The sequence below is a fragment of the Acanthochromis polyacanthus genome, chromosome 14 (assembly GCF_021347895.1).
Source record: "Acanthochromis polyacanthus isolate Apoly-LR-REF ecotype Palm Island chromosome 14, KAUST_Apoly_ChrSc, whole genome shotgun sequence".
Classification (NCBI taxonomy): Eukaryota; Metazoa; Chordata; class Actinopteri; family Pomacentridae; genus Acanthochromis; species Acanthochromis polyacanthus.
In genome coordinates this window covers 34,186,882-34,208,659 of record NC_067126.1, presented here as the reverse complement: position 1 = coordinate 34,208,659, position 21,778 = coordinate 34,186,882, and the positions used below count along the sequence as shown (strand labels likewise).

General features: G+C 42.2%; 2 protein-coding genes across 3 annotated transcripts; both read right to left on the bottom strand.

Moving 5' to 3' along the window:
• Window positions 1–747: 747 nt before the first annotated feature.
• gpr156 (G protein-coupled receptor 156) lies at window positions 748–21,209 on the bottom strand. Of its 2 annotated transcripts, none has more exons than XM_051959248.1 (10): window positions 20,965–21,209; window positions 13,801–13,953; window positions 10,704–10,831; window positions 10,479–10,614; window positions 10,278–10,388; window positions 7,177–7,302; window positions 6,802–6,897; window positions 5,978–6,214; window positions 5,129–5,287; window positions 748–3,768 (listed from the first exon to the last, which is right to left on the bottom strand). In XM_051959248.1, the coding sequence occupies exons 2-10, from the start codon at window positions 13,939–13,941 to the stop codon at window positions 2,443–2,445; spliced, it is 2,460 nt and encodes an 819-aa protein (XP_051815208.1). In that variant the 5' UTR covers window positions 13,942–13,953; window positions 20,965–21,209; the 3' UTR covers window positions 748–2,442. The 2 variants fall into 2 exon arrangements, with proteins under 2 accessions (XP_051815208.1, XP_022055189.2); XM_022199497.2 differs by lacking the exon at window positions 20,965–21,209 and adding an exon at window positions 16,357–16,719.
• LOC110954805 (E3 ubiquitin-protein ligase TRIM39-like) lies at window positions 10,977–13,359 on the bottom strand. The gene is made up of 2 exons (XM_022199510.2): window positions 13,189–13,359; window positions 10,977–12,760 (listed from the first exon to the last, which is right to left on the bottom strand). The coding sequence occupies exon 2, from the start codon at window positions 12,756–12,758 to the stop codon at window positions 11,079–11,081; it is 1,680 nt and encodes a 559-aa protein (XP_022055202.2). The 5' UTR covers window positions 12,759–12,760; window positions 13,189–13,359; the 3' UTR covers window positions 10,977–11,078.
• Window positions 21,210–21,778: the final 569 nt, after the last annotated feature.

The window sequence follows — 21,778 nt, the reverse complement described above, 5'->3', positions numbered from 1 at the left end:
AGTTCAGTTTTGTTTTCACACTACCTGCTCTATTTATGACAAATTCTGTTCTAATTTAACACACTTGACTTATTCGTATATTTTATTTTTAGTTTATAACACAGATTGCAGAGCGCATTGCTGAATAAAGCTGAATCTTAAACCTCGAACCTCTGAAAAATTCCTTTTCTTCACTTTTCCTCTCAAGCATTATTTGGTAAAAGGCATTTTAACATTTAAATTTTTGGCTGTTACTGAAATGTAAATCCTCTTTTTCAATTTGCAAAGCAGTTTCTGAAATAAAAAATTAAAATAAAATCACAAATTTCTGTTAACGGTAGGCTATAAAGATTGCTATTACATCATATTCCTTATTCGTAAACAATATTTAATTCTGATTTAATATCTTTGCCTTATTTGTATATTTTATGCGTGTAGCACTGGTAGTTTTCTTTTTTAATATTTGGTAAAAAATATTTTGTGAATGTTTAAATGGCAAACCTTTGATTCCAATCAGTGAAATGGCTTTTCAAGTCTAGAAAGGAATATTATTTACAGGTTTTAACTAATCTATAAGGCGTAAACCATTAATATAGCAATCAGTTACAAATTCTAAACCCTCAGCAAAGGGTGATTTATTACCGAGTTGTACATTTTATGCCTCTCTGGTGACCTAAACTCATTTGTGAATGTCACTGCTGTGCAACTCATTTTATAATGTGCATCAGCTTATTTACGGAAACAAATGTACAAAATAAACACAGGTGATTGATTGCCAGCAGTTTTTTATTCCTCGGTTATGCCAGTGTTGCTCATCTGAAACCAAATGCAGGTCAGTTATCTTAGCTTGGCAGGAAAGTCTTCCCTCCTTCACAGTGATAGGTGGGCTGCTGGTCTGTCTTTTGTGCGGTTTATTTATACTTTGCAATGCTCCATATCAAAGGGAATTTCTCCCAGGCTGCCCTTCAATGGTCCATATGCAGAATAGAGAGCAGCAGCATCTCAAAAGCAGGCAGCCGAGCAGAAGTAATGCAAGACGCTGTTTTTCCCTTCAGAGCAACACCTCCCCCGGCAAACACACATTTTCCCCATTTGCGGAAGGAAAAAATACAGATAGTGGAAGGGAGTGAGAGTGAACGGCAAGTTAGGAAAGAGAAATCTGAAATAAGATGGAAGAGAGTTTCTGTCTGTGATGCAGGAATATTATGGGAACTAGTGAATCTGTCTTCATGAGCCATTTTCCTGATGATTAGAGTCTCATGATATGGAGGCCGGAGCTCTTCTTATATGGGAAAATATTGCTTTTAACACTAGAAGTCAAATGAAGGCCAGCGAAGAAACAAGGGATGCAACTATGTCAGATGCTCTAGCACAGTTTCTTTTTGGTAATATGTTTGCTTAATGACACATTTGTGTGGCACAATTAAAAACTAAACTGATGAAGGTCCTGTAGCTTTCTCACAATATTGAAGAGCAGTCGTATGATGTCCAAATTAATGCCAATATAGTATACAGCCTTAAATATATAAGTTTGAGGGACCCTGTGTGAAGTGCTTTGGGGAAACGTGATAGTGGGATTTAAACAGGGTCCCATTTTTGCTTCGTGGCCCCCGAGCACTAATGCAGGCTCCTATCCAACCACCGTTTTCCCCACTTTCTGTTCGGCTGTTCATGCTGAGGAGGCACATTTACCGTAAAACGGGAAAAGATGCAGAACGAGCAGTGTGGAGTTTCTTTCACTGCCCTGAGTAAGGATTTAGAAGCCAAAGGTCAGCAAGTCTCTCTCACATCTACTCACATCAGGTAAACACTCCAGCCGACTGCCATCTTTGCATATTAAATACTCTTAAACAAGACAGGACATGATACTGAAAACACAAGCAAACAGAGAAAAGTAACTAGACAGAGCCAGTGAATTAAGACAGCTCAAATTCTGCAACAGAATGGCATTACATCAGTTTTAAGTATACGTATGATAATGTAAAACAGTAAAAAAAAATGAACCATAAAGTACACTAAAACATCAGCAAATAAATATCAAAATAAATACAGCTAATAAGGTACATAATATTCTGTGAAACTCTTTGATTTTGCATCATTGTGCTTTTACTTGCTACTTCTTTTTAATTTAGTTGCTTCTGTCATCCCATTTTTTAAAAATTAAATTCCTCGAAAAAGCACTTTTCGGAATGTCAAGGATTTTCATCTGTCAGTAGAAATGTACAAATAATGCCATACAAAATATTTAAAAAATAAACAGCAATGTGTGCCTTTGAAATACAAAACTAGTCTCATGAGTAAAATAATGACCGTCCAGTAATGCAAGATTGGAGAAGACTGAACATCTTTTCATACAGTATGTATCAATTATCAAATTATCTCTCATCATAGAAGCACAACATTTGTGAGGACATAAATTCAAGTGGTGGAAATGGATAGATATGTAAAGTGCAGTAAATGTGTTCATACAAAGGTGGGTTTGAGGTCTTCTTTGAACACTACAGGCCGCGGGGAGCAGTAGAGGTTCGTATAGTCGTCGTACTCGCTGTCGGATGAGTCTGAGGAGCTGTCCGAGCTCAGGAGCGAGCCTCGCTGCAGGCAAGAGTCACAGTAAGGACGGTGGTAGTAGCAATAATCTGTCGAGCTGCTCGAGTCCGAGTCCCAGTACCCACAGGAGTCTCTGATATGTTTATGACGCTGCTCCTTTTCACCACCCACTTCCACTTCATGTTGCTCTGCACATCTGTGAGACCTTAAAACACATCTTTGACATTTTCTTCTAACTCCATGCCCTTCTGCATCCTCCTCCTCCTCCTCTTCCATATCAAGGTTGCTGCTGTAAACCTGCAGAAGGGTGTCATCCACAGTGATGCCTTCAGGGAGCTTTCCCGGGTTGTTTTGGTGCTTACAAGTGTCTCCTGTCTTCCCACATGTAGGAATCTCTGATCCTGTGTAGAAGCAGGGAGGGGACAAGCCTCTTCTGGGGGAGTGAAAGGGCGGCCGACGTTTCCTCATGGTGTAGGGGGAGATGCTGGGGTAGCGGAAGAGAACAGGTGGATGAGGGGAGGAAGGCGTTCGTAAGGAGAGAGGGGAGAGTGCAGATGTTTTAGCCAGTGGTGTTCTGGAAGCTTGACCCGGAGATCGAAGTGTTGTCTCCATGACTGCATCCACGCTGAGCTCCTGGAGGATCTCCTGCAACTGTTCGCTGCTAATAAAACCAGTTGGTCTTGCGTTTGGTCCCAGCCGAACTGTTAGGCCACTCTGAGTGTCAGCCTCAGAGGGGTTTAGGCCTCTACGGGACTGTAGAGAAGTGACAAACTGCACCGTCTCCTCGGCTGTCCCGAGTAAACCAGGAAATGGGAGGGACTGCTTAAGATCCTCCCCTGTTCTAGATTCAGCTGTGTCTCTGCCTGAAGCACCAGGAACGGTGACATCTCTCTGAGTTTCACTCAAGAAAACTTCAATGGGAAGAGGGGAGGAAACAGAAATAGGGGCTGCAGAGTTTGGAGCAGAGGGAGGCTCAAAGGACGGTGAAACCACAGATAATGAAACAGGAGCAGCGGGGGGGTAAGGAGAGAGGTGAGGGGGTGAGAGTCTGGATTTAGAGTCTCTCTGAGAAGAGGGGCCTTCAGACTGAAGCTCAGTGGTCTGAGTGCAGGAGGAGTTGAGGTTGGTGGCCGAGGAGTCCATGTCCGGGTCCTCAGAGGGCTGGCTGGCTGACATGAGTCGAAGGAGTTTATCCTTGGCGTTGTTCACCTGCTCCTGAAGACTGTCAATCACAGCATTCTTCTGAAAGATTGTGTTGAGAAAGACAAGCGTAAACATTTTGGGTCATACAGAAAAAATGCTGTTTGGAATATCTGCTTCTGAGGAAAGTTTGCACATTGACTTCTTGCATTTAGAATCAATACAAACAGAGCAGTGACAGAAACTTGTTAACATATCGTTAAACAGCTGCTGTCATTTAGATGTGAAACTAAATCTGTCCTGTTTCCTCTAAATCTCTCCTATATGCACAATATTGCTTACTAATTTAAAAAAAAAGTTCTTCTATTAACCCTCTGAACCACAAATATGCATTTTATCTTTTTTTTATAAAAATCACCAAAATTACAACATTTATCAAAAGCAGAAACTGCAAAAATGAAAAGAATCTTTAGATTGGTAACATTCTGACAGTCCTTAAACTAATGACATGCCATTCAAGCAAAAATGTAACCAAAAATAAGCTTATAATTATGACATTTCAGCAAAATTACTAGATTCTGCATTAGTAATGCAAAAAATTGCTAAAATTAAACCATCTCATCTAACCAGAACATGTTAGATAAAAACACAACAGTAAAACTGCTCTGCTCGCTCATTTAAAATTTGCAATTTGAGTTACCTTGAACTTTTAATATGGGATATATCATTGAAAATGTAAATAATTCTGACCTTTAATTGCAATCTTTCACCAAAATTACTTCATTCTATGCACGCTACGTAAAAAAAAGGCCAAATATAAACAGTTTCTTCCACTCAGATTATGTAAAAAAATAAATTAAAATGCTGAGCTCTTTGACACAACATTGGAGTAATTCTTTAGATTCTCTTCTTTAACCTTGAATTAATCATGTGTGCCATGCCATAAACAATGAAACCAACAAAATCAAGACACTTCATGAAACTACTTTACCCTACATGTGCTGTGTAAAAAAAAAAAAAAAGCCAAAATTAAATACTGAGCAGATTCTCTAAAAAAAACAACAACAACAAAAAAATCTGCACTTTTCTGAACAACTGTGAAGCTTTTAGTGACTCAGCTGTGAGCAGCAGTCATGTGCCTGTTTGTCACTCCTTCTCCATCGTGCTGCTCTCTTCAGCTTCCTTCATTCACCTCCATCACCTCCCTGGAGCCCCACAATGAACTAATGTTACCTGTTGCTAATTTGAGTTCTACTCTGGGTTCGGTCGAAAAATACGATGAATCCAAAAATATACCTTAAAATAGTACAACTTTTATCAACCAGCTGAAAAACTATGCAGTGTAAACGCCACTATGATTGATATTAAGGAAAATGGAGTGACAATAAATCAAATTTCAGTTTAAATTGTTTTCATGTTTTTCTTACTGAATGGATTTTGTGAAAAGAAAGCAATACAGCACCTCATTCAGGAGTTTTTTCATGGAGCTGTTTTCCCCCAGCAGGTAGTAGATCTCATCCTGGCTGTACACAGAAGCCTGGCTCTTACTGGGGCTGCTGAAATATTTGGCCATCTGACTTGGGTTGTTCTGATCCTCTTCGAACTGCCGCCACTGGGTCAGCTGCATGGCAACAAGTGTGATATTTTAGAGAGGAGAAAAAATGTAGTAGGCTACACTAATTTCCAGCAACAAGGAGAAAATGTCATCATTTGTCCTGGGATTGTGACCAGGTGTGTTTGAGCGTGATGCTCATTGTTCAAGTATTTCCTTCCTTTCCACCGGAGATGCATTCCTTTATTGTAACGTAGACTCTCTGCCAGACTCTTAGAGAGTCATAAACCTGTTTGCAGCAGCCTACGTAGGTTTGACTCATAAACACCTTCTGTGTGAGTCATGCTCCATTGACAGACATGGAAAACCGACACACATATGGAAACTTCAAGTGCAATTATCTCAGTCACTCATAGAACCTACTAGCCTTATCCAAACAAAAAGAGGTAAGTCATCCATGTTCCTGTCATTCATCTGTCATACATCTGTCTATCTGCAGTCTCTGCCTGGCCGATAGATTCTCTGTATTTACAGCCAGTTTCTAGACATTGCATCGTATCACTGCATGACAGTTCTAACTATATGATGAAGCTACCAAATTGGGGAGATGTTAGAGGTGTTTTTCCAATCAAAAAGAAAGGATCCAAAGTAAGAAACTTTGGTGCAGAAATGTGGGTATGATGCATTTTTTTCTGAGATGCCATTTTCACAGCACTGTCATGCATCTTGAATGTGCATCTTGTGGTGTTTGCTTCTAACCTGAGGCACAAACAGCATGCAGTTAGTGGCCAGTGTGCAGATGAAGATGGCTCCGGCCACGGTGCTGTAGACCAGGTTGGGCCAGGCCTGCAGGAAGACGGACACGGGGATGGCCACAGCAGAGGATAAGGTGACCAGAGAGACGGCGGTTATGATGGTGGGAGACTGGTTGACCGGTGGATGGCTGACGTTGCTGGTCAGTCCAGCCAGATAAGTCCCGTAGAGGAGGAGACAGCCCTAAGAGAAAGATATGGAGATGGAGTCAAGAGAAAGACATTTTAAAGAAACATGGTTAAATATAACTTTTTGTTAATGCTGAGTTCTTGTCGTTTGTAGTGTCTGCACAAGGAATTATCTATAACTTGTGACTATCAACAAAAGGCTAATAGTTATCATTCCTTACAAAATAAAAGCTGTGGTTGTAGACAGTAAATAAATACACAAGTTAGAACAAGCAGTTTAAACAGTCGACTTAGCGGAAACTGTTGCATGTCCAAGCTGAAAACTAAACTTAAGACCTAGATTTCCAGTATTAAGTGGCTTAATGGCTTCTGAAATGACAGAAGAGGATGCTAACTCAACAATTTGAACTACTTGTTACAACATGCACAAATTATGCAGCACCAGGAAAGTCCTCTGTCACGGCATACTAATTCCTTTTTTAAAAATTTTTTTACAATGAAATTAAGCAATTTTGCATGTAAAAAAAATACATAAAATCCAATATAAACTCATACATGTTGTCATAATTACAATCAAAAATCTCAAAATAGTCCCTTACTTTATTATTGCATTAGAGTAGTGACTGAACAGAGGCTACTTACCTTCTGGACCACAATAATGATGACCCACAGATTAGAGTATACAGAAGAACAAGAGTCCAGCTGAGACAAAGAGTAAGAAATGTCTCTCTCCACCACCTATCAAGAGAAACAAACACTATCAGTGAGTTGTCACTTGATTTATTTGGCTCTGTCACCAACAACAACTCAACAGTGACATTTTAGTAGGAGGATGAGTTTGTAATGTTGCAGTCACAATCCTCCAAATCCCGATGATTCAGTTCAGATGAGCTAATCAGTCATAAATGAAGTTCCCCATGTCACAGCTCTCACACTGTTCTGTACTCCGGCAAAACTACATCCCAGCTTGTTTTCTAACTTTTTTTTTTCCCCCACAAAATCATCAGTAAATCCTACCTTGACAACAGCTCCAACAGATCTTGAACACCTGATGGGGTCTGCCAGGTTCCAGGCTGTGAGGACCAGCATGTCCACCAGGATCAGCAGAGCCACCATGCCCATGAGCTGGATGTCACGGATGATCTGTGACAGAAAGCAAAGTCACCAAAGAAGGTTAAAAACACTTCATATGTACAGGATATTGATTCCTGTGCAGAAACACTAGTTAGACACCAGATAGGGAGTAATAAAAAGGACAGAAAAGCTCACTGAGTGTTCATACCAAGGTTCATACCATCTAAATCATAAAGGTGTCAGCGGATTTTCTTCATTTAAATGACAGCAGCTATTGTTAAATATCCATAATTTCAGTCACACAGTGGTAAAAAGAAAGAAACAGGTGTGACAAAAGCAATCTTGGTGGATTTAGGTGATGGTAGAAAAGTTTAAGACGTTTAGATAATGCATGCTGAATTCCATCCATCCATCCTCTATACACCGCTTTATCCTCACTAGGGTCACAGGGGGTGCTGGAGCCTATCCCAGCTGACATGGGCGAAGGCAGGGGACACCCTGGACAGGTCGCCAGTCTGTCACAGGGCTACATATACAGACAAACAATCACACTCTCATTCATACCTATGGGCAATTTAGAGAAACCAATTAACCTCAGCATATTCTTGGACTGTGGGAGGAAGCCGGAGTGCCCGGAGAAAACCCACGCATGCACAGGGAGAACATGCAAACTCCATGCAGAAAGATCCCAGGTTCAGGCTGGGATTTGAACCGGGGATATTCTTGCTGCAAGGCGAAAGTGCTAACCACTTATTCCACTGTGCAGCCTGAATAACAGGAAGCTGGAAATGACAAAAACTATAAAAGATCTACACAACTTGGCCAGAAAATGTCAGTCATGCCTGATGTTTTTCTGTCTTCATTCAAAGCTTTCTCAACATTACTTCTTTTAATCCACTTTAACCCGTATCTGAATTGCAATGTGGAAAACCAGTTGCAAACTAAAACTGATAAAACAAATTATAGTATAAAATAAATGCAGGTAACTTGTTGAACTATTATAAAATGTATCAACTTGCATTAATTCTATTATAATATATTAAGTGTAGGGTAGAAAATTACAAGCTTCAGGCAACAAAAGTCAGTTTAGCTGCAATAACTGCAACAAAAGTGACAAGTTATTTCCATTTCATTCTCGCTGCAAGAACAAGGTTGTAAAAAAAAAAAAATTCTGTGAAAGCTTTCTCAGCTGTAGCCTGGGTTGTGCGTACTGTAACACTGCTCCACATGGTGAGGAATTCCCTCAACAAGTAAGAAACCAGACTGTAAGACTTGACAAAGATGCGAGAGGATACAAGAGCATCAGTGAAAGCTGACACACAGTTGTAGCAGCGGATAGGAGGTTTAGGAAACTCAAAAAAACAGAAGGCGCAGCAGGTGTCTTCAAAAAATTACAACCACACACAAATTTGCCATTTAGGCAATCGTGCATTGAGAAACAGACAGATGAGTGCATCTGATTTGGCACCAGTAATGTTTGCAGAAGCCGGTGTTTCGGTGATGCACAGACAGGATCACTGAAACAGAGCAGAGCACGCTGCACAGAGTCAGCTTCTACAGATGGTGCCCAAGAAGAAAAGCGTTGCTCACAAAAACTGCAAGTCTAAACTTTGCCAGGGAACATTAAAGGAGGCTTGATAAATATTGAAAGCTGATTCTTTGATGCTGACTGTGAAACCTGGAGGTGTGAATGTGCAGATATGGGGCGGATGAGTGCAGACGGTGTAGGAGGGATGACATTATAGATGGCATGCCGCATACAAGCTGTACACCCAAACAGTGAGTGAAAAGATGACTCAATGTTTGAAAAAAATGAGATGACAATGATCGCAGACACATTGCAATGACCACACAAGAGTTTTTACAGAAGAAAAAAGTGAAAATCAAGACAACTGGTCAGGACAAGTACTGAACCGGACTTGAACACCTGATTGCAAAGTTGAAAGTAGAGCAACAAATGACTGCAGCAAAAAGTAGCAGAAATCAGTCATCTGTGAGGATTGTGTATTCATATTTCAAAATAAAAGACTAGCATCTCATCAACGAGGGATGGATTAATGCTTGTTGCGCTTATCTAACCTGTTTGTCTTAATTACAAATATAATCAAATGTCTGGCAATTCAAGTTGGAGATAATGCAAATAATGACTCATTTGGGTCAATATACAATTGGGGGGCTTTTGACATCCAGGGGATATATCTTGCAAACATTTTTATTAAAAGTAAAAAAAAGAATGTTTTTTTATGTTCATTATGATCACATCTTTACAAATTCCTAGGACTGGCCCGAATAGTGGTTTCTGGCCTCCGAATATTTGGGCCCTATTAAAGATGAATATCCGAATATTCGTTCCGCCCCGTAACGTCCGACGGAGGGGGGGATTGGGGGGGGGGGGGGGGGGCACGGTAGTGGTGGCGGCGGCGACTTGTGACACAGACGGCCCAAAAATTCGGATCCTTTTTCATTTTTAGAAAGTTCTGGCCAACATTTCCTGATGACAGATTGAACCCAGTGTAACCGACCTTCGTTGCCTTCGTTTTGTCTTCAGCAGAGGTCTTTGGCATCTTGTCTTGTGTTTATGCAATGAAGTGAAGCACGACGTCAGAGTCGGCAGCCACCCGGCCATTCAGGTGGTGTTTAGAAACGGGAATGGAGGAGCCGAAATGAGCCGAAGAACACGGCAGGATGAGCCGAAGTGGGCCGAAGGCGCAGGGAAGAGACGAGCTCCGAATATTTTCGTCTGGGGGGAGGAGGGAGCGATCACATAGACATATGTGTATATGTTATATACATATATGTTTATGTGATCACATGTTGAGATGAGCTGATAAGTGCTGTTGTGGGCCGAAGGCAGACGGAAGACAGTAATGCGGCATATTCTTTCCACCCGGTAATGTCCGACGGGGTGGGGGTGGGGGTGGGGGGGCGAATATTCGGATACCAAATTAATATCCGGACAGTGCCATAGCGAACAAATATCCGGATATTCGGGTCCAGCCCTACAAATTCCATAATTATTTACTGTGGAAACAATCACTGCTTACCACTCTCTTGTCAGGCACTCGCTGGGTGAACACTCTGTACAGTCTCCATGTCTTCCCCAGAATTGGGCCAAAGACCAGAGTACTGCCGACACAAAGCATCCACATCCGAGCCTGTAGGGAGGACACCCCGTGATTACCTAACAATCTATAACAACCAACACTATAATGAAGTACTGAGTGACGATTTGGATGGATGCTTACTTGTAGCACAGCTATAGAGGCTCCAGATTGTGAGTGAGCTCGTTCATCAATAGCAAATAGGAAGCCGCTGCTGTAGGTGAGGACGCTTCCAAAGAGAGTCAGGACATTCAGGTTGGGGCTGGACATCTTCACTATCCTGATCATATGACACACATGACAGTAAACCAGTTAACCTCCGGAAATCTTTGGGTTTATACACTGTATATGCTTCACTTTGTACTCTACCTGTTGTTTTTGAAGCGCAGGGTGAAGAGGAGGAAGCAGAATGCCAGCAGGATGCCACAGGAGAGCAGCGTCCACACCACAGCACTCAGCACTGGAGAGAGGGGTCGCCTTGGGGGCTCCACTGCCATCTGTATGCACACACATGCATGCAAACTGCTCAAAATCACAACTAAGATACTTCAGAAGCAGCTTGTATACATGCACAGTCCAAAACTGCTGTTTTTTTTTTGAATGACAGATGTAAAAGCAACCAAAAGAAGCACATGATTCATGTCAGCAGGCAAAATTTTATTCAGGCAAACAGAGCATCAAGTATCACACTGCAGGTTTGTAAGTTTATATTCAAAATGCTAAAAAAGAAATAGCTGCAAGGATTCAAGCAGCAGAAAGAGATCCATTTTCAATATCGACAGGCGAGATGATAAGAGGGGCCGAGTTGACCCCGTTGTGATTGCGTCGGGGGTTAAAGTAGGGGAAAAGTCTTTCACTGAAAGAGCATCCAGTAAACGTGTAGATATGGGAATGAGAGTCCACGTTGTAAAAAGAAACCTGCCCCCACCCCAGATCCACGTACACCCCGACCCTCTCGGGCTTCTCGACCAGCGGCACGCAAACAGGAGGGCTGTTGAGCGCCCAGTAGCTCCCGTCTTTCCTCATCCCCAGAGTCCAGTAGCCGTTTTCTGGGTTTAGTATACTCCCTCCTTTTCTGTTGACAGATTCAAGTCCAACTCCGATATCCCACTCAGTTTTCCCTTTCACTTGGACCTCATAGTAGAACCTGCCAGAGGAGAAACCCTCCTTTCCCAAAACGCTAACACCGGGGTAAAATCTCTCTGGGTTGTCAGGGAGATTGAGGGCTACATCACTGTGATAAACCTGTTTCTTGTTCTCAGAAAGCACCAGCTTGGGATGAGCTGTGTCAGGATCCAACGTCACTTCCACGGCACACCGCTGAGCCCGTTGAAATTCAGTCTCACAAAGCCTTTTCACCTCAGCCTTTACTGTCTCCTCCAACTGACAGGAGACTCTCCTGACCGCCCTCCTCAGTGTGCCCACGTATTCAGCGCTTTCCATGCGGGTGTCAGACCAATCTTTGGTGGCTGGAATTGTGGAGAAATCCGGAAAGCGCTGGAGGACGTAAAGATCGTCTTCGGTGTGGGAGAACTGGCTCATTTCGGTGCTCCTGTGCCTCAGCTCATCGATCTCCTGCTCCAGCTCCATGATAATCCCTCTTGCCCTGCTCTCCACTTGCTTCTGCTTTGCACTGATCACCTGAAGCACCTCCTCTTGGCCCCTCTGGACAAACTGGAGCAGTTTGTTGAAGATTTGCCGACTCTCTTCGATCTCTCTTTCTGTGTTTCTTCTGCTGAGTTGAACAGTTTGGTTGATTTCGCCGATTTTCGTCTGTCTGCAGTGGATCATTGTTTCCACTTCTTCATTCATGTTTCTTATTTGAGCTCTCCTGTCTCTGCTCTCGTCCTCTATACGAACAGTGCGATGAGCCTTGTGGTCTTTCTTAATGCACAGCTGGCACACATACGTCTGATCCGTGGTACAGAACAGGTCCAGCAGTTTCTCGTGCTTCCTACACACTCTGTCTTGCATGTTCATCATGGGGCTAATCAAGCGGTGTTTCTTAAAGGTGCCAAGGACAAGATGGGGCTCCAGGTGAGTCTCGCAGAATGAGGCCAAACATTCCAGACAGGACTTGAGAGCCTTGACCCTTTTTCCAACACACACATCACATGAAACCTCTCCTTCGTGGCCTGTTGATCCATCCACGGTTTTGATTTCATTTTCGTATCTCCTCTCTGCCAACTCCTTGAACTGAGATGCCACCTCCGATATGAATGTGTTTACTTTGAGGTCAGGCCTCATGAACAGCTTGTGCTTACACATGGGGCACTGGGCCAGATTAGCGTTCTGCCAGTATCTTTGTATGCAGTCCCTGCAGAAGTTGTGGCCACAAGGAGTAGTGACTGGCTGGTTGAACAAATCCAGACAGATGGGGCAAAGAAGTTGCTCCTTAGACAGCACACTGCCAGCAGTCGCCATATCTGGGAACACATCCAGAAAGAAAAAACAGGTGGCATTTTATGGAACATGTTGGCTCAGCTCCTTGTATTTTTGTCCTTCCACTACACTGTTAGGCTTAGAAACACTTGTGCCGGGTGAGCCGTCTACATCCCCAAATAGTCACAAATGCACGGTGTTAGGTTTCATCAAAGGGTATTTCATTCTAGCTAAACACTTCTCACGTCATCTGAGTTCAGCAGATAATGAAGCGGGTTTGCAGGGATATTAAAATAAATTAAAACAGTACATTAAAACTTTATCTTGTCCCATGAAACATTAGCACAACAAAGCAAACAGTGCGGCTCACTCTTCCTTTCTCCCTTGGGTGAAGATGCTATTTGCTCTTTGAGACTGATTTATGCATAAATTAACATCATAAAGCATGAAAGAAATCAAAGAGATAGCTCACCTCGGTTCTGTGCGGTGTGGCAGAGAGAGAAAGGCTTGTTTGTGTTCCTTGACACAGTGTATAGTTTCTGTTTGGAAAGTCACATTAGACTTTCTCGTGCCCGCCTCATGCTGCTGATCTGCTCTGCTCTTAAAGGCACCGGCGACTGAGACGGTACTAAACATAGCTTCAGTTGTCCATCCCCATTCCCTTTCTGGAGCTTTACTATTTAAATGGCTTCTCCAGTGGAATAGTACCACATTTGTAGTATGTTCTCATTTGATGCATCTTTTTACTGATTAAATACAGAAATTCCCAAAATCCTACACTGCAAACCCAAACAGACAAGCAGACAAAAGACACTTTTAAACGTAATTCACAAACGTTCATTACACTGTTTGAGTCTTGTGTCATTCATCACTCTTTAACTAAATGTGATCAGTTTATCAGCAGCTAAAATAATAGACGACAGCACATATTTGATCATAGCATTAAAACAGCATGTAGACACTTTAACCTTTCACCTATATTCTGTTAACCAGGTGTGACCCCTGATGTAGCATGTGTGCTACATTTTAAACTCTATCGTTATGAGTTTGTACATTAACGTGGACAAAAAGAGCAAGAGATTACCGTGCTGAGGCCACATAGTCTCTGCAGAATGTCAAGGCCGTCTTGCCTGTTGACTCCTGACTGGATGAAGCAAAGCGGGGAATCACACTGGGAGCTGCAGTTCAGCTCAGGCTCCATGATCGGCCCCAGTCTGTCCACCATCACACACACATCCTGTGGAAGAATCGGCAGTAATGCATGAGAATACAACACATTGCTCTGAGCAAAATGACCTACAGCAAATCAGAAAGAAAATTCATAAAATCTCTTATACTCTGTTTAGTCATAGCATGTATTGTTTAGTCAGAGAAAGCACCAGAGAGCAATGTGATGGGTATTATGTGAAGTCCTAGTTCTGGTTCCACTGTTGTAAAGCACTAAATAGCTGTAAGACTTGGCGCCACCACAGTGTGGTGCTCTGACAGAAACCTCAGAGAAGAGGAGTGACAGGGACATGGAAGTAATTCTGCATTTCACAAAGAGTGAACCAACAAGGGAAAGCATTAAATCTGAAGCACTAAAAGGCCTGTTGGACACTCAGACGTGTATAAAAATTTAAAAAAGAATAAAATAAAGGTAAAGCGTTAAGCATTTCCAGCCATAATACCATAAATGTAACAACCAAAACACCTGTGTAATAGGAAGCCTCACTAGCACGATGCCATGAAGGCGTTACAGCAAACACAGGATCACACTCTGCTGCAACAAACATCTATCTGCACAAATCAAGAGACAAAGTCAAAGGAGAGAAAATCTTTCAACTCCAATACATCAAACCCATCATTTACAGTTTCGCTAAGGGCCCACATAATCTGTAATCAGCGCAGTTACTTAGCGCTGAGATTGAAGAGGTAAACTTTATCACCAAACAGTAGTTTGTCACTCTTGCCACAGGCATTTTTATGAGGCTACGTTGCACTGACATGTTGCAGCGCTAATTATGCGGCATGGTATCACCTGATACTCTGAAACTAGACAGAGTCTGACGATCGTAGTCGCTGCAGTGACTCAGCTGCATGCTGCTGAAACAATGTACGACCACTTGTATTAATACAAATTGGCAGACAGGTGTGTGTTTATGAGCGTGTAATTAGGCAGGTCTCGACACTGTCTGTAGGATGACTAAGATGATCTGAGAGGCTCTGAGACAGTTTATCTATGGAATCCTTCGAAAACCTGTGGGAATTCTTTAAATTGACTGAGACATGAGAAGAAGAAAACACACAATACAGAACGATGTCAATTATTATATGAAGTTCACAGTGACCCATTTCCAAAAAATCCTGGTGTTAATAGAACAATGAGGCCCTCTAGGCAACATATCTGGGAAATGTCTGGAGTTCCTGTTCATGGCCTTTCGTCACTTTCCAAGTTTAGATCACACAGTTGCACAGTTCAGCTTCTTCCCGCAGGAAAAGCCGGCAAAGAGAGGCATTTCCGCCTTTTTTTTTTTTTTAAATCCAGCCTTCGTAGGTTTCTGCTTGGAAGCAAACCCACCACCCTGCAGAGGTCAACAAAGGTTGGCCAACATCCAGCTGTGGGGGTCACTGTGTAATCAGCGAGAGCAGGGCTCGACTTCAAGCCAAGTTAGATTTTATGGACATGTTTTGACAGTTCAGAATAGTCATGAGGAGTGCCTTTTGAAGTCCTGAAGGCTAAACCGCAAGTAATACCTGAGCTACCTGTGGCCTTGGATGTCGTATTTAAATGTGGGATGGGCCTCATCTCTCTGCAACTTCGCTTTCACTTGTTCACTTACTTCTAGGCTTCATTTTAAGCCTCATTTTCATGGTTTTAGTACATATATTTTTTTTACCTATCAGGCATAGTTACCCCATTTCTGGCAGACCACTTAAGGACAGACTGGATGGACGGCCTGTGACTTCAAAATTATTAAAAAATGGAGTAAAGCCATTCATTGTCCTGTCAATCACTCCGTTTATCTTTTTAAGATTAGAGCCTTGTAACAGCCAGATGTAAAGCCTGGATCAGGGGGCAATATTGAAACATTCCTTCTGGGTCAGTAATCCGTTTATAAGTTTATTCTTTAAGCTGAGTTAGAATGCAATTACTGGCACTGAAATCCCGCCTCAGGCCTGGCGCATGCCATTTCTGGGCACATGGTGCATTTTGCAGCCTGGGTCTACGAAACAGGCTGCATTTGTCAAAATTTGATCAAAATATTTGGTTTGAACTTTGGAGCTTGCAGCAGTGTTGTGTGGAAGCCACTTCAGGAAGCATCTTGTGTGGTTAGAGCTACATAAAAGTGTCAGTAAAAAGGAGAAAATACACATTTTTGGAAATATTATAGAAGTAAAACAAAGGTGTTATGAGTAGACTTAATAATGTTGGCATTTAATTGTATTTTATGAGACATCTACAGCCTACAAATGATGATCCCAACCGTAGCACATTTATCAGAGGTGAATTTGGGTAAAAGAGATGCTCAATCATTGAGGCGTCCCTACAGCTACAATGTAAAACACTCAGTTTGTCAATCAAAATTAGGAAGAAGAAGGAGAAGGAGGAAAAAGAAAAAGAAAAGTAGCTCATATAATGAAGCTTAAAAGTGCAAACCTCGGTCTTCAAAGCGCACGGAGGATCCCATCGCCCCGTCCGGCTTCAGACTCCATCGCGCACCGAGACTCAAAAACGTTGCGATAAAAATTGAAACTAAATCAAAAGATAATTCGTTGTCTAACATCGCGACATAGTTCCCATGGCTGCAAAACCTGGAATGAATCCCACTACTTGATCTCGCCGTCAAAGTGTCACTCCGGGAAGATCCTGTCACTCAAGAAAAGTCCACAAAACTGCAGGAGTCCTCCTTTGCGCATGAAGGGAGGGAGGTGTGCGAGAGTGTCATAGGAGAGAATAGGAGGTGTTTGCGCGCTCTTTCCCTCCCTCTTTCTCTGTCTTTTTAAGCTTTCCAACTCCAAATGAGCCACAGAGGGGTTTCAGAGTGTGATGTGGCCACTGTGGTTGTGACAGGGGCTCTCAGGAGGGCTGGGTGGCAAATTACGGCACAGGGCGTCGCACTCCATGTCCAAATAAAACGCACTGAAAACAGCGTTTGTTTTGCTGGAAAAAGAAACACACATCATCTCTGTTTTGTCATGTATGGGAGATGGTAGATAGATTGCTCTGCAGGCTGATAAATTACATCAAAAGACAACAAAAAAGTTTCCGCTGTGAGCGCAGCGAGTCAGCAGGAATATTTCTGCATTTGTTCCGCCAGCTATAAGATTCATAAAGGTGTTATTAAGACGTCACAGAGATTTACAGTGGGAGCCTACACTCAGGGTCATTCCTGATGAGGGAGTGCCACCACTACCGACAGCTGTAACAGACACTCGGGGAGATTATTTCTGATGAAAAGAATATGCGGTTTTTCATTCATCCACTCATCAAACCCCCCTTTCAGTTTTACGCACACACGATTTTCTTTATCCTGGGTTTAGCACGAGTTCTTTCCAGGTAGTTTTCCACAAGCAAACATTTTCTATTCATCTTTAGCCCTGATTTTACATGAGATCATGTGCAGCCTATTTTTTTTAATGCTCAATCAAGGATATTTAAAAGTACAAAAACAATAAAAGACCGATATTGAACAGTAATAATATATAGATAGATAAAGTTATATATGATAAAATTTATTATTTCAAAGATAAACAATGCGTATGAGCATTATAAACTGATAAAAACACATTTATTCTACATTTTTGTTGTAAAGCTTCTCTAATCCCACATAATAGCTCTCATTTAACAAACAAATCAATGTGAAATTACAGAAAGAATCAATTTTTTAGTTGTCACTAATTTTAGACACATCTTCACTTTTAAACCTGTGAAATAAACTGGAGAAATGTTGTAAAGTGACCATTTTCTTTACAGTGCACTTCGTGTTTGTGCATTGCTGGAGATTGCTTCAGTTATGAAGAACTTTGTGCTGCAAAAGATTCTCCCTGGACTTAAACACAAACTGGCACACACAGAAACCCCTTAAACAAAATGTAAACTTAACATCAGAACAGGAAGGCCTGGAATGAAGTCAATCAAAAGCTTCATTTTCAATTTCAGATTAACTGTTTTGTCTTTGGCTGGAAATAAGGAGCCGACTGAAACACAGAACACATACCGACCTGCACAGGCTCACATGATTAACAAAAAAATACTAATGGGTGGACTGACTGTATTTTGCACAATACTGAGTTTCTAAATGCTCATCTAACGCCTGATACTATTTGTGTGCTGATGACTAACAACACTGACATTAAAATCTGACAGCATGGATATATAAATTTTAGTAAATTTACTATGGTCTGAAGAACTGACTCAGTGGACCGTCTTCATTTCGAAGCTTTAAAGGAAAAGCCAAATCAAACAGAAACGGATAAATTAAATCAAACATCTGTTTACGTCTAAATGTAAAAGGAAATGGATGCATGCCATAAGGTCAAGCTTCAAGACCAAACTTGTGTCTATGTTGGATCCATACTACAGCTTTCTTTCAACACCTTCCAAGACACTCCTTTTGGAAGGTGCTGAAAGATGTTTTAATGTAGACCTGGTGCTGCCACGCTCTGATAAAGGGAGAACAGCTGATCATGAAGTTACAACACAACCACAATACAGCATTAAGTAACTCAGAACGGACTGTTTGATGTTCATTAGTGGCCAGGGCTCTGGGTCATTTGCAAATGGAAAGTCTGACTGTTACAATCATGTTATAAGGTCAAAAGACCCCACAATATTTAAAGTGGCAAATTCCTGCAGGATTTTCAACAAAAGCCCATAGACTCACCATTTTTACATGTGAGTTAAGATCAAATGACATCAGGTCAGTGCCCTATTGAAGGACTGAAACGCAGCTCTGTTACAGCCAAAGCGTGGCAATCACTCTCATGTTTCCCTAAAGATCAGGTTCAAATAGACCGCAGCAGCAGCAGGTTGGCTGCACTGACACTCAGATTACCAGGAGCCTGAATATTTCATCTCAGGACACGAGGCTGTTACCCAAAAAGCAGGAGTCAAGGAGGACAAGTTGGCTGGGGGTTGAACTGGATGAAACAGGACACACGTTGTTCTGCTGATGTTACCAGGGATCAATCGTAACATTCAGATGTTATAATTACCAAATGCAGGTGTCAGTAACGGTCTCTATCTTCCATGTTGTGGACATGCAGAGGCTGGAAGTCCACCAAACTAAACAAAAAACAAGCAATGCTTTCAAAACGCCTGACATGCCATTTCCTGTTGAACCACTCCTGACAGGCCGCACCACCGTTTCCTGACATGGAAGCATCTGCAACGGTGATTCAACATCTGACCAAAGAGCCAGTGAGTCCCACCGTTCTGTAATGTTGGAGACCGAGTGTGTGGGTGGAGATGTATTGTTCTCCGTGTGAAGCATCATAAACCCCTTCCAGCGCTGTGCTGTCCTTGCCAGAGCCTGGACGCTCCCCTGTGACATGCCCAGGTTTGCCCACTAACATACCCGCAGACAAATCCCTCTCTGGAACGCTGCAGCTTCTCCTGCAGTGTTGCTATGGACCTGGATTAGCAGCATTGGATCAAAGCTCTTTAGCAGGTTCCAGTCGTTGTGTTTCTAATGCAGGCAGTGATTAATATGGTAAATGTAGGGGGTAAAGCATTAACCTACTCAGTCTGTTTGCAAAAATGATTTTATAGTCTTACTGGTACAAAGCAGCAGAACAACTGATGATGTAACCACTGCTAGATCATGTGAATGATTAATGAATAGACAGTTCTGAAGGTTTATGCATAAATAAGCTCATACGCAGCCTATCATTAATTTGGATTTGAATTTGGAAGACAATTCCACCCTTAATCCAACCCTTTATTCCATTATTTTTACTCTGTTTTGGTCTCCTCCGACTTCAAAGGGAACAATCTTCAGCTGCTAAATGCACCGTGTTGTTTATTAGTTGGTTTCCAATTTAGTCTGTTGGCCTTTTTATAGCAGGATTTGAGATCTTGAAACAAATTCTACTCAAACAAAGTTAAACTATGACTGATTGTTGAAGATAATTCATGTTCCAACACTGATTCAGCTTCCAGTCATTCAAAGTCCACTCACAAGCATCAAACATTAGATGCCACCAAAAAAATCTCAACTTAAGGGCTACTCACTCTCCTTTTTCAGAGCATTCCACAGTACTTTGTTCCAATAAAGACAGAAATAAAGGCCCTCTTTCAGCTGAGTCTTTGCTGCATCACCTCTATGTCATCTTCAGCTCCAACAATATAGCAAAGAGATGCAATTACCCGTCTTGGAAAAGCTGCCGAAAATTATAGTTGAAAGCTCAAAGAAAACTAGAAAATTGATTTTATTTCTGGTTCAGTTTAAGCAGGTCATCTCCCTCTCTCATTCAGCACTTTCCATGTCTGCTTCTCTACTATACACAACCAATGCAAGGCAAAAATGTCCAGAAATACCCTTTAAATACGATGCAATGAGGGTACAATCAAATGTTTACTGTCCGATGTGGTCAAACTTGTTCATGAAAGTTTCTTCTAATGTTCTGCACAGCTGGGGGACAATTTTATTACGACCTCAGTGACTACAAAGAGATGAAGGAGGAAATGATGTGGGGTCAAGACTGACTGTGACAGCATGAATAGCAGAGGAAAAGAAAAGAAGAACTTACTAACCACAGCAATTAAACACAGTTAGTCATCAGCGGTTGATCTTTCGCCCACCTCTCCTCTCCTCAACCCTACATCCACTACTTCCTCCCTCCAACCAGACTTTCTGCTCGTGGGATTAGCAGTGTAACTTTAAAGACAAGGCTTGATTGTTATCGGGGTGTCTGCAGTGTGCGGCTGTCGTATGTGAAGGCTCAGCTCGGTGTGAATGTGGAACTAGTCATGTGTGAGGTCTGGCACGCATGTTGCAGCACACTAGCTATACTGTGAGCCGATATGGGCTGGTACGCCTCCGACTGAGGGCCATAAGAGGATTAGAGTATCAAACACCCCTCAGCATCGAAGCACTTTGCTCTTTGATGTGCCGATCACCTGCAATACTGTATGTACTGTTAGCGTCAAAGTTAGCAGAAGTGTGCCTCATGAAATTCAGTTTAAATGGTAGCAATTTTCAAAAACAAGATCAACCACTGTATAGGAGAATTATGACCACACACACACACACACAACAGTTACCTGGCTCAGTTGTATGTGACTAAAGCAGGGGTGACATCTTCCCACTTCAGGAGTGCAGGGTCCATGTTGAAGAGCAGAAGCTGCTTTGACTCCTGGGTGTTGGTGACAGCTCCTCCCCTCATCTGCCAATCACAACTCGCTGCACTTCATCCCGGCTTCCATCTCAGGTTGCATCTGTGACGACACCCCCTTGTTTGACACACCATGTATACCAAGAGTGTGTATACGAGTGCATGCAACTCCACACAGTGTGCTGGAGTGTTTCCTTGGTGCCTGCTGTTGGCAAAAGGCTCCCGTGTGCAAGAGTTGAGAGCAAAAAAATGAGGGAGAAAAGACACAGTAGAAAAACACAGGAACCCAGCTGTGACTTGGTCAAAGACCATTCAAAACAAACAAAATATGCCAAACTCTTGCCAGCCGGGTTGAAAGAAACAGCGAGGTGGAAAGAAAATGAAAAAGACGCCGAGATCGGACCAGAAACTGTGCAAGGAGACGAGAGAAAAGGAAACAGACTAGTTAGTGGCTCTTGGCGGGTAATGTTAAAGGATTAGCAGCAGAATGTATTCGCTCTGGCTCCTCTTACTTCAGGGTTACAGAAAACATCTCTCAGCATTCAGATTCAAGAATTAACTCACCTTCATATGCAAATGAAACCTGGACAGATTCAAGCTACAAAGTGGATTGGCTCATGTGAAAACGCACAAACACATCAAACTAGCTTCCCTTCAAACAACTTGCATATAAACATTAAAATAACATGAATGCTACTTCAAATGCAAAAAAAAAGTGTCTAATGTCACACGCTCACGTGTGT